Source organism: Suricata suricatta, chromosome 11 (assembly GCF_006229205.1).
Source record: "Suricata suricatta isolate VVHF042 chromosome 11, meerkat_22Aug2017_6uvM2_HiC, whole genome shotgun sequence".
NCBI lineage: Eukaryota > Metazoa > Chordata > Mammalia > Carnivora > Herpestidae > Suricata > Suricata suricatta.
In genome coordinates, this window is record NC_043710.1 from 94,373,698 (window position 1) to 94,389,381 (window position 15,684).

Below are 15,684 nucleotides of genomic sequence, written 5' to 3' on the forward strand. Positions count from 1 at the left end.
GCAGTGACTCTTTACTGATATACCCATGATCATTCTGTAATTTTATAATTTTATACTAACTCATGAAACAGCCAGGTGTTTTCCTAGATGTAAATGGAATATATTTTTGAAATTAGAAATCTAAATGAGAGCAAGATTTCAGGACCTAGCCTTGCAGGCACAATCATGTCCAGTTTCTTGTGGCTACTGGTGTCTGTAAACACTCTGCTGGAGTGTGGGGGTGAAGAGGGTATCTGCAGGGCCAGGTGCCCCTCAAGGCAGTATAGGAAATATTTAAGGGAATGCTCAGTTTGTGGCTACATCAAGTATTTACCAGTCTTGATTTAATTTATCTGATTTATTTATTCTTTGCAATCAGACAGGACTAAGTTTCAATCTTGCTTTTGAGACTTAGAGTCTGTGTGATCTTGGGTAAGTTACAGTGAACGTCATTGTCCAGTCTATAGAATAACATATAGTCTATGTTGAGGGTTAATTAGAAAAATTATAGCAATGAAATAAACACAATGACATAAGCTGGGAGATAGAGGATAAGCAGCCATTCAATAAAGAGGAAAAATAAGGGCACTTTTTATAAGGTCAAAAAAGACATTGTTTCTAACCTTTTTTTTTTTTCAGAGGCAGCACTTGAGTCGGGGGGAGAGGGGTTGAACAGAGTGAGAGAATCTGAAGCATGCTGAGCATGGACCCCGACATGGGGCTTGATCCCATGACTGTGAGACCATGAGATGAGCCAAAATCAAGAGCTGAATGCTCAACCCACTGAGCCACCAGGTGCCCCAATGCCCTTAATGAGTTTGCATGACTCTAATAATGTCTTATTTGCAGCTGGGCCACAGGATAGTGGACCCTATCTGGTATAGAGAAGGTAAGATAATGATTTCATGAACAAAAATATTAATGCATCCTATATTATATGTATTATGTATAAATCACAGGGTGGTTTGTGAGCCCTGAAGAGATACTCTCAGATTAAGAACATAAGGAGAGCTTTCTAGAAGACATGACTGTTAATTACCCTGGGTGGGGTAAGTGCCTCCCAGGGAGACAGAGCTAAAGCTGTGGAGAGGTATCAGGTGTCTGGGGATTAGTCTGATTTCAGGAAGGGGCACATGTGGGGTGCAGTGGGAGAGAGGATCTGGGATTAAGAGGGATGAAGCTGGAAGGGTTTTCTGTTTTAAGGAAAAGAGTGTAACACTTCACCCTAAGGATCTACACAGCCTGGTGCGTAGATTTACCCTGGTAGGAGAGGGTGACAAATGGGACAGTGGCAGTGTCCCATTTCGAGACCTGCAAGTTCTGTGGAGAGGTGAGATGACCAGTATTAGCAGGTAGGGCTGGAGAGACCTCAGGGTCTTTCCTTTTCACAAGGTACCTGAATCCTTTTACTGTATCTGCAGCCTGGAGCCAAAGAAATAATTTAAGCTGGAAATGATATGATCATACCTATCTAAAAAAACCCCCCAAAAACCCCCAACCCAACACAACAAAAAACGGGAGCAAAGTAAGGAACTGGAAACAAGAAAGTCTATGGGCAAAGTAGGAAAGCAATTTTCTTACTGAGATCTCTGAAAAACAGAGTGAAGTTTTCCTGCTCTATATATCTTGGAAATTTCTAGAACAGAGCTTAAGCGAATGAGATACCATGTGCTTTCACCAGTCTATGGGTATGTCTATGTAAAATATTCCCACGTACAAACCAAAAACAGGACAGAGAAAAGAAAGATTTCAGCAATCTTTCCTTTCTTACAAATTTTATTCGTCCTTAATATGCCATTGTTAATGGCAATGGCAGTGATATCATGGAAAATTTTTGAAAATCTGGGAGAGGCATGTCCAGGATAGTTGGACAATATCTCGTATAGAGGAGGTAAAATAATGATTTTGCGAATGAAAAAAATTAGTGCATTCTATAATATTATGCATTATACGTAAATCATGGGGTAATTTGTGAGCCCTGAAGAGATACTATCAGAGGCACATATGAGGCACAGAGCATGCTATTCAGATGATGTCAGCTCCCTGTGGGTCTTTTTGGACCCCTGGAAGGCTAGAGTTTGAGTAATAAAGAAAACGGATCATCATTCCCTTTGGCTCCTGGCTGAGGTGACATTCCCAGCACACTGCAGTAGCTGCAAAGGGAGCCAATGGGGCACAGACAACATTAATCTTTCCATTTCGTCAAGATAGAAGGATGCATGAGATTGAGTCACAGTTAATTGAAGATGATAAATTTAACTTATGGATAATGAAAAGGCAGTTTTAAGGAATGCTGATGAGCTTTCACAACCCATTTGCATCCTCACTCATAATGAGATGAATATTATTTTATTTACATATGTGGAGTCTGCCTTCCATATTTCAGCCAAAGAATTTGATGGTCATTAAGAAACCAATATTTCTATGACTTTGCTTGTTTTCTTCCTTGGTTTAGAGATTTATCATTTTATTTTATTTATTTAAAAAATTTTTTTAATGTTTATTTACTTTTGAGAGAGAGGGAGAGAGAGAGACAGAGCACAGGCAAGGGAGGGGCAGAGAAGAGAGGGAGATACAGAATCTGAAGCAGGCTCCAGACTCTGAGCTGTCAGCACAGAGCCTGATGCGGGGCTCGAACTCACAAACCATGAGATCATGATTTGATCTGAAGTCAGAAGTTCAATCAACTGAGCCACCCAGGCGCCCCTATGAGTTATATTTAAAAAAAAATTCCCATTATAAGTGATACCATGCAGTGTTTGTCGCACTGTGCCTTATTTCACTTAGCATTATGCTACCTGATTCATTGTGTCGTCACAAATGGTGGGCTTTCCTTGTTTTTGTGGCTGAATTTGTCTTATATATTTTATCCATTCATCTGTTGGTGGATATGTAGGGCATTTCTAGACCTTGGCTATTGTGAACAGTGCTACAATGAAATGGGGGAATAGATATCTTTTTGATATAATGATTTTTTTCCCCTTTGGATGTATACCTAGAGCTTTCATTGCTGGATGATATAGGTCTATCTTTAATTTTGTGAAGAATCACTGTATTGTTTTCGATAGGTGCTGCATCTGTTGGCATTTCCACCAAGAGGGTACAGGGATTCCCCATTTTTCTACACTCTCCCCAGAATTTGTTCTTTTAGAGAAGAGCTATCCTGCCAGGGGTGAGAGAAGGTCTCACTGGGATTTAGATTTGCATTTCCCTCATGATGAGTGACACTGAACACCTTCTCATGTACTGTTGGCCTTCTGTGTGTCTGTTAAAATGGTCCTATGCCTGTTTTTAAATTGAGTATGCGTGTGTGTCTGTATGTGTGTTTGCTATTGAGTTGTAAAAATCCTTGTATATTTTGGATATTAACCCTTTATTAGATATATGGATTGCAAATATTTTCTCCCATTCTGTAAGCTGCCTTTTCATTTTATGGATGGTTTCCCTTTTGAGGTAGAAGCCTTTTAGTTTGTTGTGATCCCACCTGTTTATTTTTGTTTTTTGTTGCTGTGCTTTTGGTGTCAAATCCAAAAAATCATTGCTAAGGTCTATGTCAAGAAGATGACCTCCTAGGTTTTCTTCTAGAGTTTTATACTTGCAGGTCTTATGTTGAAGAATCTAACCCATTTTTAAATTCATTTTTGTGTATGGTTAAAGACAAGGGCCTATTTCCATTCTCTTGCATGTGAATATTTAGTTTTCCCAACAGCATTTATTGAAGAGGCTGTATCCTTTTCCCATAGTACATTCTTGGCTGTTTTGATGAATGTTAATACGCCATATATGCAAGGCTTTATCCCTGGGTTCTATATTCTGTTACATTGATCTATGTGTCTGTTTTTATTCCAATACCATCCTGTTCTGATTGGTACAGCTTGGTAATACAGTTTCAATCAGGAAGCTGTGTTCTTTCTTAAGGTTGCATTAGCCATTTGGGGTCTTTTGTGGCTTCAAAGAAATTTTAGAATTTTTTTCTATTTCTGTGAAGTATGCTATTTTAATATTGATAGGGGTTGCATTCAATCTGGACACTGCTTTGGATAGTATGGAAATTTAAGCATACTTTTAATTTAATACTTCCATTTTATGAACACACAATATTTTTCCATTTATCTGTGTTTTCTTTCATCCATATCTTAGAATTGTTGGTGTACACATCATCCACTTCATTGGTTAAATTTGTTCCTAAGTATTTATATCATTTTTGATAATTTTGTTAATAAGACTATTTTCTTCTTCTGATAGTTTGTTATTACTGTATAAGAACACAGCTGGGGGCACCTGGGTGGCTCAGTCGGTTAAGCCTCCGGCTTTGGTTCAGGTCAGATCTCACGTTTGTGGGTTCGAGCCCCACGTCAGGCTCTGTGCTGACTCTAGCTCAGAGCCTGGAGCCTGCTTCAGATTCTGTGTCTCCTTCTCTCTCTGCCCCTCCCCCTCTCATGCTCTGTCTCTCTCTGTATCAAAAATAAATAAAATATTAAAAAAAAAGAACACAGCTGATTTTTGTACATTGATTTTGTATTCTGCAACTTTAATGAAGTCATTTATTCTAAATGTTTTGGTAGAATCATTAAGGTTTTCTTTTTTATAAATGTTTATTTATTTTTGAGAGAGAGACAGTTGGTGTATGTGAGCAGGGGAGGGGCAGAGAGAGAGGGAGATGCAGAATCTGACAGGCTTCAGGCTCTGAGCTGTCAGCACAGAGACTGATATGGGACTTGAACTTATAACAGTGAGATCATGACCTAAGCCAAAGTTGGATGCCTAACTAAGTGAGCCACCCGGGTGCCCCATTAATGTTTCATATATATAATATCATATGACCTATAAGCAGAGGCAATTTTATAACTTCTGTTCCAATTTGGATGTCTTTTATTTCTTTTCTTGCTTAATTGCTCTGGCTGGGACTTCTAGAACTACTTTGAAAAACAGTGGTGAGAGCGGATATCCTTGTCTTGTTCCTGACCAAAGAAGAAAAGCTTTCACGGCTTGTCAACACGAGTTAGGTATGAAGTTAGTTGTGGGCTTGTCACACATGGCTTCTGTTATGCCAAGTTATATTCCTTCTATACCCAGTTTTTAAAAAATTAAATAGTTTATTACCAAGTTGGTTTCCATATAACACTCAGTGATCTTCCCATTCTCCATACCCAGTTTTTATAATGAGATGATGTTGAATTTTGTCAAATGCTTTTTCTGCATCTAATGAGATGACCATGTATTTCTTTCCTTTTGTTAATGTGGCATCTAAGTTATGGATATTCAGCCATCTTTGCATCTCTGGGATAAATCATGCTTGATCTTGGTATGATCCTTTTAATATACTGTTGAATTTGATTTGCTAATATTTTGTTGAAGATTTCTGCATTTATGTTCATTAGGAATATAAGGCTTTAATTTACTTTTTTTTGTAATGTCCTTGTCTGATTGTCATATCAGTGTAACAGTGGCTTTTTAAAATGAGTTTGGAAGTGGTTCTTCCTCTTCTATTTATTGGAATAATTGCAAAAAGATTGGTATTAATTCTTCTTTAAATGTTGGTAGAATTTACCCATGAAGCCATCTGGTTCTGGACTGTTCTGGTGGGGGTATTTTGATTACAAATTCCAACTCTTCACTTGTTATTGGATGGTTTAAATTTTATTTTTCATCATAGTACATGGTAGGTTGTATGCTTCTGGGAATTTATCTGGTTCTTCTAGTGGTCCTTTAATGCTGGTGTGTAATTGTTCATAGCACTGTCTTATGATCTTTAGTATTTGTGTCAGATGAATTGTAATGTATCTTCTTAACATTTCTTATTTTATTTAAGTTTTCTTTCTTTTTTCTTAGTCTAGCTAAATATTTCTCAATTTTGTTTATCATTTCATAAAATTAGCTCTTAGTTTCATTGATCTATTGTCTTCTTTGTCTCTATTTCATTTACTTTCACTCTGACCTCTGCTATGTCCTTTCTTCTACTAACTTTGAGCTTAGTTTGTTCTTTTTCTAATTCCTTGAGGTATAGAGTTAGATTGTTTATTTGATATTTTTTGTCTTAATGTAGGCATTTGTCTCTACCAACTTCTTTCTTGGAACTGCTTTTGGCGCATCCCAATGTTCTAGTCTGTTATGTTTCCATTTTCACCTGTCTCAAGGTATTTTTTATTTCTCTTTTAATTTTTTATTTAAGCCATTGGTTATTCAGGAGCATTTGGTTAATGTCCATATATTTGTAGATTTTTCAATTTTCTTCTGGAAATTGATTTCTAGTTTCATATATATGTGGTCAGAAAGGATGCCTGATAGTGTTTGCAAATTGATGAAGATTTGTTTTGTGGCATAACAAATGATCTATTCTGCATAATGTTTCATATCTGCTTGAAAAATGTATATTCTGCTTCTGTTAAATCGAAAATTCTGTATATGTCTGTTAGGTCCATGTAGTCCAACATGTAGTTTAAGTCCAAGTCCTCTTTACTGATATTCTGCCTCAAGGATCTAGCCATTACTGAAAATGGGATATTAAAGTTCTCTACCATTTTTGTGTTGCTGTCTATTTCTCTTTACAGATCTATTAATAACTGCTTTATATAAATAGGTACTCTGATGCTGGGTGCATCGATATTTACAAATGTTATATTTTATTGATGAATTGACCTCTTTATCAATATAAATGACATTCTTTGTCTTGTGTTATGGTTTCTGGATTACAGCCAATTTTGTCTGATGTAACTATAGCTACTCCTTCTTTCCTCAGTTTCCATTTGCATGATTTCTTTTTTCTATTCTTTCACTTTTGGTCTGTGAAGCTGAAATGAATCTCTGTAGGCAAGACAGAGTTGGGTCTTTTCTCTTCTTTATTTCCTTCTTTCTTAAGAACCTTTTTTTCATTCAGCCACTCTACATCTTTGGATTGGAGAATTTAGCCCTTTCACATTAAAATAAATGTTGGCAGGAATAAACTCACTACCGCCATTTTATAGTTTTCTAACTGATTTGTAGTTCCTTTCTTCCTTTTTTCTTCTCTTCTTTTGTGATTTGATGATTTTTCTGTAGTGGTATGTTTCTTCATGTTTTGTATTTCTATGAGAAGTTTTTGCTTTGTGGTTACCATATGGCTTAGATAAAACATAGCTACAACAATCTAGTTTAAGCTGGTAACAACTCAACTTTGAATGGATACAAAAGCTCTACAATTTCATACCACATTTTATGGTTTTGATGTCACAATTTACATTTTTATATTGTGTATATATTAAGACATTATTATAGTTATAATTATTATTAATATTTTTTTCTTTTTTAACCTTTATAGTAGAGTTAGAAGTGATTTACGCACCACTAAGAAAATACTGGTGTATTCTGAATTTTTCTACATATTTACTTTTACCAGTGGGTTTTATGCTTTCATGTTTTATTTCAGCTTTAAACATTAACATTTCTTATAGAAACACTCATGGTCAATTCTTTCAGCCTTTGCTTGTCTGGAAAGTTCTTTATCTCTCCTTCAGTTTTCAGGGACAACTTTGCCAGGTAGAGTATGCTTGGTTGCCGGTTTTTTCCTGTCAGCACGTTTTTTTTTTTTTTCCCAAATGTTTATTTATTTGAGAGAGCGAGAGAGAGAGAGAGAGAGAGAGCGAGAGAGAGACTGAGCAGGGGAGGGACAGAGAGAGAGAGGGAGACACCAAATCTGACGCAGGCTCCAGGCTCTGAGCTGACAGTACAGAGCCTGAAGTCGGGCTCAACTTTGCTAACTGTGAGATCATGACCTGAGCCGAAGTTGGACCGTTAACTGACTCAGCCACCCAGGTGCCCTTCAGCACTTTCAATATATCATCCCCTTCTCTTCTGGCTTACAAAGCTTCTGCTGATGGTCTTAGGGTGGTTCCCTTGTACATAACAAGTTGTTTTCCTCTTTCTGCCTTTAAGATGCTCTCCTTGTCTTTAACTTGTGACAATTTAACAATAATGTGTCTTGGTGTGTATCTCTTTTTTAAAATGTTTGTTTGTTTGTTTATCTATCTTGAAAGGGAGAGTGAACAAACAGGGGAGGTACAGAAAGAGGGAGTGAGAAAGAGAACCCAAGCAGGCTCTGCACTGTCAGGGCAGAGTGTGAGGTGCAGCTTGAACCCACAAACTGAGATTATGACTAGAGGCAAAACAAAGAGTCGGATTCTTACCCAACTGAGCCACTCAGGCACCCCAGTGTGTACCTTTTAAGATGCAGCTTATGTGGTATTTTTTGGTTTTCCTAGATTTGGATTTCCTTTTTTGTTCAAATGTTTACTTATTTAGTTTGAAAGAGTGAGTACAAGCAGGGGAGGGGCAGGGAGACGGAAAGAGAGAAATCCATGCAGGCTGTGGACTGTCAGCACAGAGGGCTGATCCCAAGAACTGTGAGATCATAACTTGAATTAAAATCTAGAATCAGATTCTTAACAGACTGAGCCACCCACGTGCTACCCTAGATCTGGATTTCTCCTTGTTTCCTCAGGCTAGAGAAGTTTTCAGCCATTATTTGTTTAAATAAGCTTTCTGCTCCTTTCTCTCCCTCTTCTTCTGGGAACCGTATAATATGTACATTGACCTATGATGGTGCTATCTTTATGCTTTTCATTTCTTTTTCTTTTTCCCTCTCTGAATGGATGGATTCCATTGCCTTGTCTTCAAGTTAGTTAACATTTCTTACCCATTTTAGTCCTCTACTGAACTTTGTAGTTCAGTTATGGTATTCTTCAGCTCTGTGATTCCTGGTTGCATTTAAAATATTTTCTAACTCTTTGTTGAAATTCTTATTTTTGTTAAAGCATTGCTCTTCTGGCCTTGATAAGCATCTTTATGACTGTTACTTTGAACACTGTTACATAAATCACTTATTTCCATTTCATTATTTGTTCCTGGAGGTTTATTTTGTTCTTTTGTTTGGAACGGTATTTCCCTGTTTCTTCATTTTCTTGATCCCCTGTGCTGATTGGTTTCTGCACATCAAATATGATAGACACATCTGCCAGTCTCGGCACACTGGCCTCGTGTAGGAGATGAGCCTCATCAAATCAGCCTGGACTAAATTGTTGCTTGTCTCTTAAACTGATGTAATTGTGCAAACAGCTTCTTTTCTTTTTAATTTAGTGACTCTTAGTAGTTAACAGGCCTGTCAGTGTTCCAAACAAAAGAATCACAGTCAGCACCTAGATGCAGGCTGATTGGAAGACTGAGTCTCAGGTAGCAGCCTGTGAAATATACGGTCAAACCCATTTTAGGGAAAGACTAGGAAATGTGCAACTTGCCAGGTGCCTCTACACTGAGCCTTGGGGAGGGGCCTGGAGTACTACTTTCACACATATCTATTAAGGACTGCCACATCGTTTGCTATAGTTTTGTGGGATTTGTGAATGCAAGCTCTGTTGCCTATCAGAGCTAGTCATTCCTTGGGTGGCAGCAGTAGAAGGTAGGGTACCAGGCACGTGTATAATATTCTAGAGACAGGTTGACATCCTGGTTTTATAGGAGGAGTGAGCCAGAGGGAGAAGGTGACAGAAATGTCGACCAGCTCCCGAGGGCTCCATGGAGAATCACAGCCAGCTCTTTGATGTGTGCAGCTAAACCATTACATGTAGACACTCAGGTAATAGACTATAAAGTAGATAGTCAACTGCCTTTCAGGGAAAGACTTGAGATGGGCATTTTTGCCTACTCCTTCTGGGCTAATAAAGTCTGTGGGGATAGTTCCAGTGAATGCTCATGAGCCCATTCTTAATGGTTTCTTTGTTTTCTATACTCCTCTAGGTCTTGTGGATGTATAACCAATGGCTTTCAGAGGTAGCTGTTTTGGGGGCCTGTCTCTTGACACCCTTAAAAGCCAGGGTGCTACATGAAATGATGCTCAGCGTCACTCATCATCAGGGAAATACAAATCAAAAGCACACTGAGATACCACCTCATGCCAGTCAGAGTGGCTAAAGTGAATAAATCAAGAGACTATAGATCCTGGCAAGGATGTGGAGAGACGGGCACCTTCCTACACTGTTGGTGGGAATGTAAATTGGTGTAGCCGCTCTGGAAAACAGTGTGGAGGTTCCTCAAAAAATTAACAGTAGAATTCCCCTATGGCCCAGCAATAGCACTGCTAGGGATTTACCCAAGGGATACAGAAGTGCTGGTGCATAGGGGCACATGTACCCCAATGTTCATCGCGGCATGTTCAACAAGAGCCAAATCAGGGAAAGAGCCTAAATGTCCATCACCTGATGAGTGGATCAAGAAGATGTGGTTTATATATACAGTGGAATACTACATGGCAATGAGAAAGAATGAAATCTGGCCATTTGTAGGAAAGTGGATGGACCTCAACGGTGTCATGCTAAGCGAAATAAGTCAGGTGGAGAAGGACAGATACCATATGTTTGCACTCATAGATCTAACAGGAGAAAGTTAACAGAGGACCCTGGGGATGGGAAGGGGGAAGAAGAGTTAGGGAGTGGGAGGGAGGCAAATCATGAGAGACTCTTGAATACAGAAAACAAACTGAGGGCTGAAGGGAAAGGGGGAGAGGGAAAGGGGGGTGATGGTCATGGAGGGGGGCACTTGTGGGGAAGAGAACTGGGTGTTATATGGAAACCAACTTGATAATAAACTATAAAAATAATTTTTAAAAAGCTGGGGTGCTAAATGTATGGTCCAAATCCTTGCTGCTGCTGGCCAGAGCTGTCCATGTCAGTGTGTGTATGTTCTTAGGTGCCTGGATTTCTCTCAGGGCGGCTCCTCTGCATGTGCCTGGGGGTGAAGGGGGACTCAGGACCCTCCTGTCTCACCATCTAGGTCCCTCCAACTAAACAGTCCTGATGGATTTGTTAAATAGCAGTTCCTCATCACTTGTAAATTGTAAGTGGAAGGTATAAATGGAATTATTCTCTTAACTTTACTCTCAGAATGTGTGTTGCCAGTGTACAGAAATACACATATTTTTTTACATTGACCTTATACCCTGAAACCCTGCTGAACCTACTTATCAGTTTTCATAGTTTTAAAATTAGATTTCTTAGGATTTTCCATTCACAAAATCTCCTTTTTTCTTAATCGGAATGCCATTTATTTCTTTCTCCTGCCCAGTATCCCTTGCTAGAAGCTTTAGTACCATGTTCAACAGGAGTGATGAGGGGCCATTCATGTCTGTTCCTGATCTTAGGGGGAAATCATTCAGTCTTTCAACATTAAGAATATTAATATAATCTTTCTTTTGATAATAGATTTGCTTCATATTTGGGAATCCTACGCAGTAGCTCTGAGGAAATAGCCAGCAACTGACCCAATGAAACAAAAATCATTCTGGTTTTAGAAGTCATAGCTATTTAGAGATAAATGAATACATCAATAGAAACCATAATTAATAAATATAATGTAGATCTGCTGAAGTTACTGAATTAATCATGTATTACAATGATATCAAATACATACAGTAAGGGCTTTGTTATCTTTATGGAGAGTGATGATTCTATGCCCTCATTCAAGCAAATATTTTTTTCTACTTCACATGCTGTTACTTAGTAATGACAGACAGAACTTAAACATGCAGCTGTCTACCAGGGCCGTTGAAGACAGCCTGTGATAGCCATTAGGATGTTATAACTATTCTTCCCATTTTGTACTAGTTTGTCAATGTTGCCAGTTCATTTCTGGTATGGCAGTCTATAACACATTGACTTTTCCCCCCCTGAATTCCATTGTTTGGAAAGAAGAGATGTAAAAACCCTCCATTTGCTAGAATCGCTTTGTACAATGTCACTGGGAATGTACATTCTCCATAAAACGAGTTTTTTCTCTTATTGTGACTAATGTAAGACTATATTAGCTTTAAAAATGATATTTTTATAAAATATATTAAAACATCCAGACGTTGGGTCTCCTAAAAGCAATGGAAAAGACGAGTCAAAATTTCTCAGTATTTTCATGATAATCCAGGAAGTAGCAAAATTACACGTTATTCAAGAAACAGAATGAAATAGGAGTTTACAGTGCACTGTTGCATTTTAATATGCATAGTAAAATCCTGTTTACTAAAGCCTGAACACTCCTGCCTCTAAGTGGGACGGCCCACTCACTACATGAAGAGAATGGGTAAGTCTGAATCTTTTTTGAAGCCTTTGGTTCTTCTGTTTGAAGCAAAAGATCCTCACCAAAGAAATATGTGGTAGAAAAGGGAAAAAAGAGAAAACATTCTTAACTTCTCTAAAATAAACCGGTTTTGAGATTGAGCCCTGGGGCAGATGGCACTCTAATTAAGCAATGAGAACGGGCCTCTGCATAGCTCTCTCTCCGTCTCTGCTGCAGTTAACAAGAAATACTCAGTGAGCCTTGCCAAGAAATCTAAAAGGACTTGCTTTAGGCCCTTCAGGATTTCATACTAATGCATGAATCTTGTTCAGTAACCTTCTCTATATATGAAAAACTGACATGATTTTTAAAAATATGGATTACTCCCAATCAAAAGACTTCCTTATATAATAGCCATTTCAATCTTGCTTATTCTTAAACTCAGAGGATACGGGTCAGCAGTGTGATCATCCTTGTGACAGCTCAAGTGTTGGCAATCTTGATCCATAGGTACATATATCATTTATACCGAGGAAAGACCATTACTTAATTTGCCAAGTGATAGCACAGTAAACATTATTAGTACTTTTAGGGTTGCTTTGGCCGATGTCACGCTAGTCTGCACCAAAATATACTGAATTGCACATTATAAATATAATGACCACTGTAATAAAAATATTACCCTAAGTGCTACAAACAGATTAGCAAGTAATTATTCATTTACTGAAGTGTTATTTTAAAGCACAGTTAAAATAATTTGGAATGCTTGAGCAACGCTTATGAAAAACAGAAAATAGAGAGTTCTTACCAAGTTTGCAATGATGTAATGGTAACCCTTGACGTGCTTCCCAACGCTCACAATCTGTGAAGGCAGACGGAAAAGAGAGAAAACCAGTTTAACTTTACTGAATGAAATTTTTAAAAATAAACTTTTAACTATTGTGGCATAATTCCATGTGGAAACATGATGAGAAAATGTTACCGTTTTCCTTATAATAGAAGGAATTCATAAGTCACCTTAAAAATTAAGTGGTTAAAGTAAAAAAACCCTCTAATTTCATCTGTGCTGTATAAATCATCCTACACTCACCACACCTTGTTCTTGTTCAGAAAACTACTATGTTATGATTCCCTCAAAGAGGATGACTTGATTATAAAACAAACTGATAGTTTATATGAATTATTTCTATAAAGGAATATATACCAACATAGGAAACTTAAAAATATTTTGTCCAAAGACTACAGGCATCCTTAATTTGTTGATAAGTTATAGAAATATATGACAGGCTGTTAGTGTCTTCAACTGTTAAGAATGATTTTCTATGAGTAGACTGCATTTTTGTCCTGAGTAGCATGCGAGGCTTTTTTAAAAAATGTTTTATTTATTTTTGAGACAGAGAGAGACAGAGCATGATAGGGGGAGGGGCAGCGAGAGGGAGACACAGAATCCAAAGCAGAGCTGTCAGCACAGAGCCCGACTTGGGGCTCGAACCCATGAACATGAGATCATGACCTGAGCGGAAGATGGAGGCTTAACTGACTGAGCCACCCAGGTGCCCTGAGTGAGACTTTTCTAAGGCACAATCTTTGTGTGCAGACACCTGTGATATTACAGAATACTTAGTTAATTCCCCCCTGCATATGGATTATTTATTTTTATTATTTTATTATAATAAAAAGAATAAAGATAAAACATCAAGAGACTTTTTCTCCCTGCTAGATTCATTTTTATCCCCTAAGAATATTTTCAGAAATGTTTTGGAAATTAGAAACTCAGAACTTTCTTCTTTTGAAACTCACAAATTCCTAATGCAGAAATAAAGTTGCATTAGAAATTGCAACTCTTATTTTCTATTAAACTGAAAAGTCTTTCAGTGAGAGGAAATCTAATGACAACTGCTGATGGGCAGCTTTGGAACCTCACTGGTTCCCCAAAGGTTAAAACATAATACATGATTTTCATGTACTTTCAATATAAAAGAAAAATTAAGTTGCTTTTAACATTTTTACATCCTCTAAAAGTAGTTCTTTGTAAGTCAGTGACTTGTGTATAAAATAAAGGAAAACCTTTAAGGTTTTTTAAAATTTATTTTTGAGAGAGAGAGAGAGACAGCCAGCATGAGCAGGGGAGGGTCAGAGAGAGAGGGAGACACAGAATCCGAAGCAGGCTCCAGGCTCTGAGCTGTCAGCACAGAACCCGATGTGGGGCTTGAACACACGAACCGTGAGATCATGGCCCGAGCTGAAGCCGGACGCTCAACGGACTGAGCCACCCAGGTGCCCTAGGAAAACCCTTTAAAACAGAGTTTTGCGTACACGCTATTGGTGAAATGGCCTCTCTCCTCACGTCGTCTTTCCTTTCTGGTTACAGCCAAGACCTTCTCTTTGTTTTTATGGTTCTGCAGTTTCACTACAATGCAGTTTGGATTTTTACTTCTAAATATTTGTCAACATTGTACAGGGTATGTTGTGCATTCTAAGTATGAGGATTTCGCGTCAACAGTTCTGGGAAATTCTCTACCAATATCCCTTCAAACATCCCTTCAGACATCTTTGTTCTAACAGATACTGCAGTGTTGATATCACTGATTCCCAGATCTTGGCATGTGGTATAAATTCAAATGCAAATAATGATCTGCCTCCAGAGGGCTGTAATGACCAGTTCTCACAGAAGGCATCTCCCTCGCCACACGGAGCGCAGCCAAGGCAGAAAACACTCGGCTGACTCCTGTACAGGAAGCAGATTTGTTCTGCTCCTCTCTTTGGAGTGTCACTCTTGAAGATCGTGGCTTTAAATGGGATGTGAGATCTATCTGATTGCCTTCGCTGAGCTCAAAGTCCCTGTTCCTGGGTGAGCTGGAGGCCCCCAGTCCGTCAGCTGCCCAGTCTGGCAACTTCCTTGGGTGCCATCAGCTTTCATTCTTGGCTCTTGGAGACTTTCTTCACTCTCCGGGAAGCTCAACTAGGCATCTGAAATGTTTTACATGTAGTTTCATATTGCCCCATTTATCTAGTCTCCGATTTATCTAACTGAACATCCCTTGACAATTTCACTGCAAAGATGAGGACAAGCAATACAGAGATGTGATGATTAAAGAAGGCTCAGTAAAGAAACCGCTTAGTCACCATACTGGGTGATCCAAACCTGAGTGACTTAGTAGGGGCTGGGGGGGCAGAAGCCCTCTTTCTCTCTGAGGATCTCGGGGACAGCTTGTACAGAGGACAATTATCTAGGAACACCTGACAGCTGGTACTCAATTGGGAAACTGCACAGTCTATAATCGAGTCGGCCAGACCTTCCTGCTATTTGACCTCAGCAGGGATGTTGCCACAAGACGATTCATTACTAATCTCTGCTGACTCACTGTAACTGTCTCTGGCGTGGCTGTACAAGCCGTTTCGCACTCTCTTCAAGCCCCATGCTCGTCCTGCCTCTCCTCTCACTGCTCTCGGGTCAGGGTTTCTCTGGGGCTGCAGTCAGTAACTCTGCTTTCCTCTAAAATCATTCTTAAGAGTTAATACTTGGCCATGTTAAAAAGCTGTGGAAATTCTGCATTAGGTGTCTCTGCAAGAAAATTACTGTCAGTTCTAGATCACCTAGCAAAGAGCTGTAATAAATGAAAGCTTGTGTAA

General features: G+C 38.6%; 1 protein-coding gene across 8 annotated transcripts in view; it reads right to left on the bottom strand.

The window, feature by feature from the left end:
* The window catches only part of GRIA4 (glutamate ionotropic receptor AMPA type subunit 4), a 552,500-nt gene that overhangs the window by 76,576 nt on the left and 460,240 nt on the right, over positions 1 to 15,684 (bottom strand). For all 8 annotated transcript variants that reach the window (XM_029956122.1, XM_029956117.1, XM_029956119.1 and 5 more), the window contains one exon: positions 12,860 to 12,913. In XM_029956122.1, the coding sequence (XP_029811982.1) occupies positions 12,860 to 12,913 (54 nt within the window). The remainder of the gene's footprint in view (positions 1 to 12,859; positions 12,914 to 15,684) is intronic.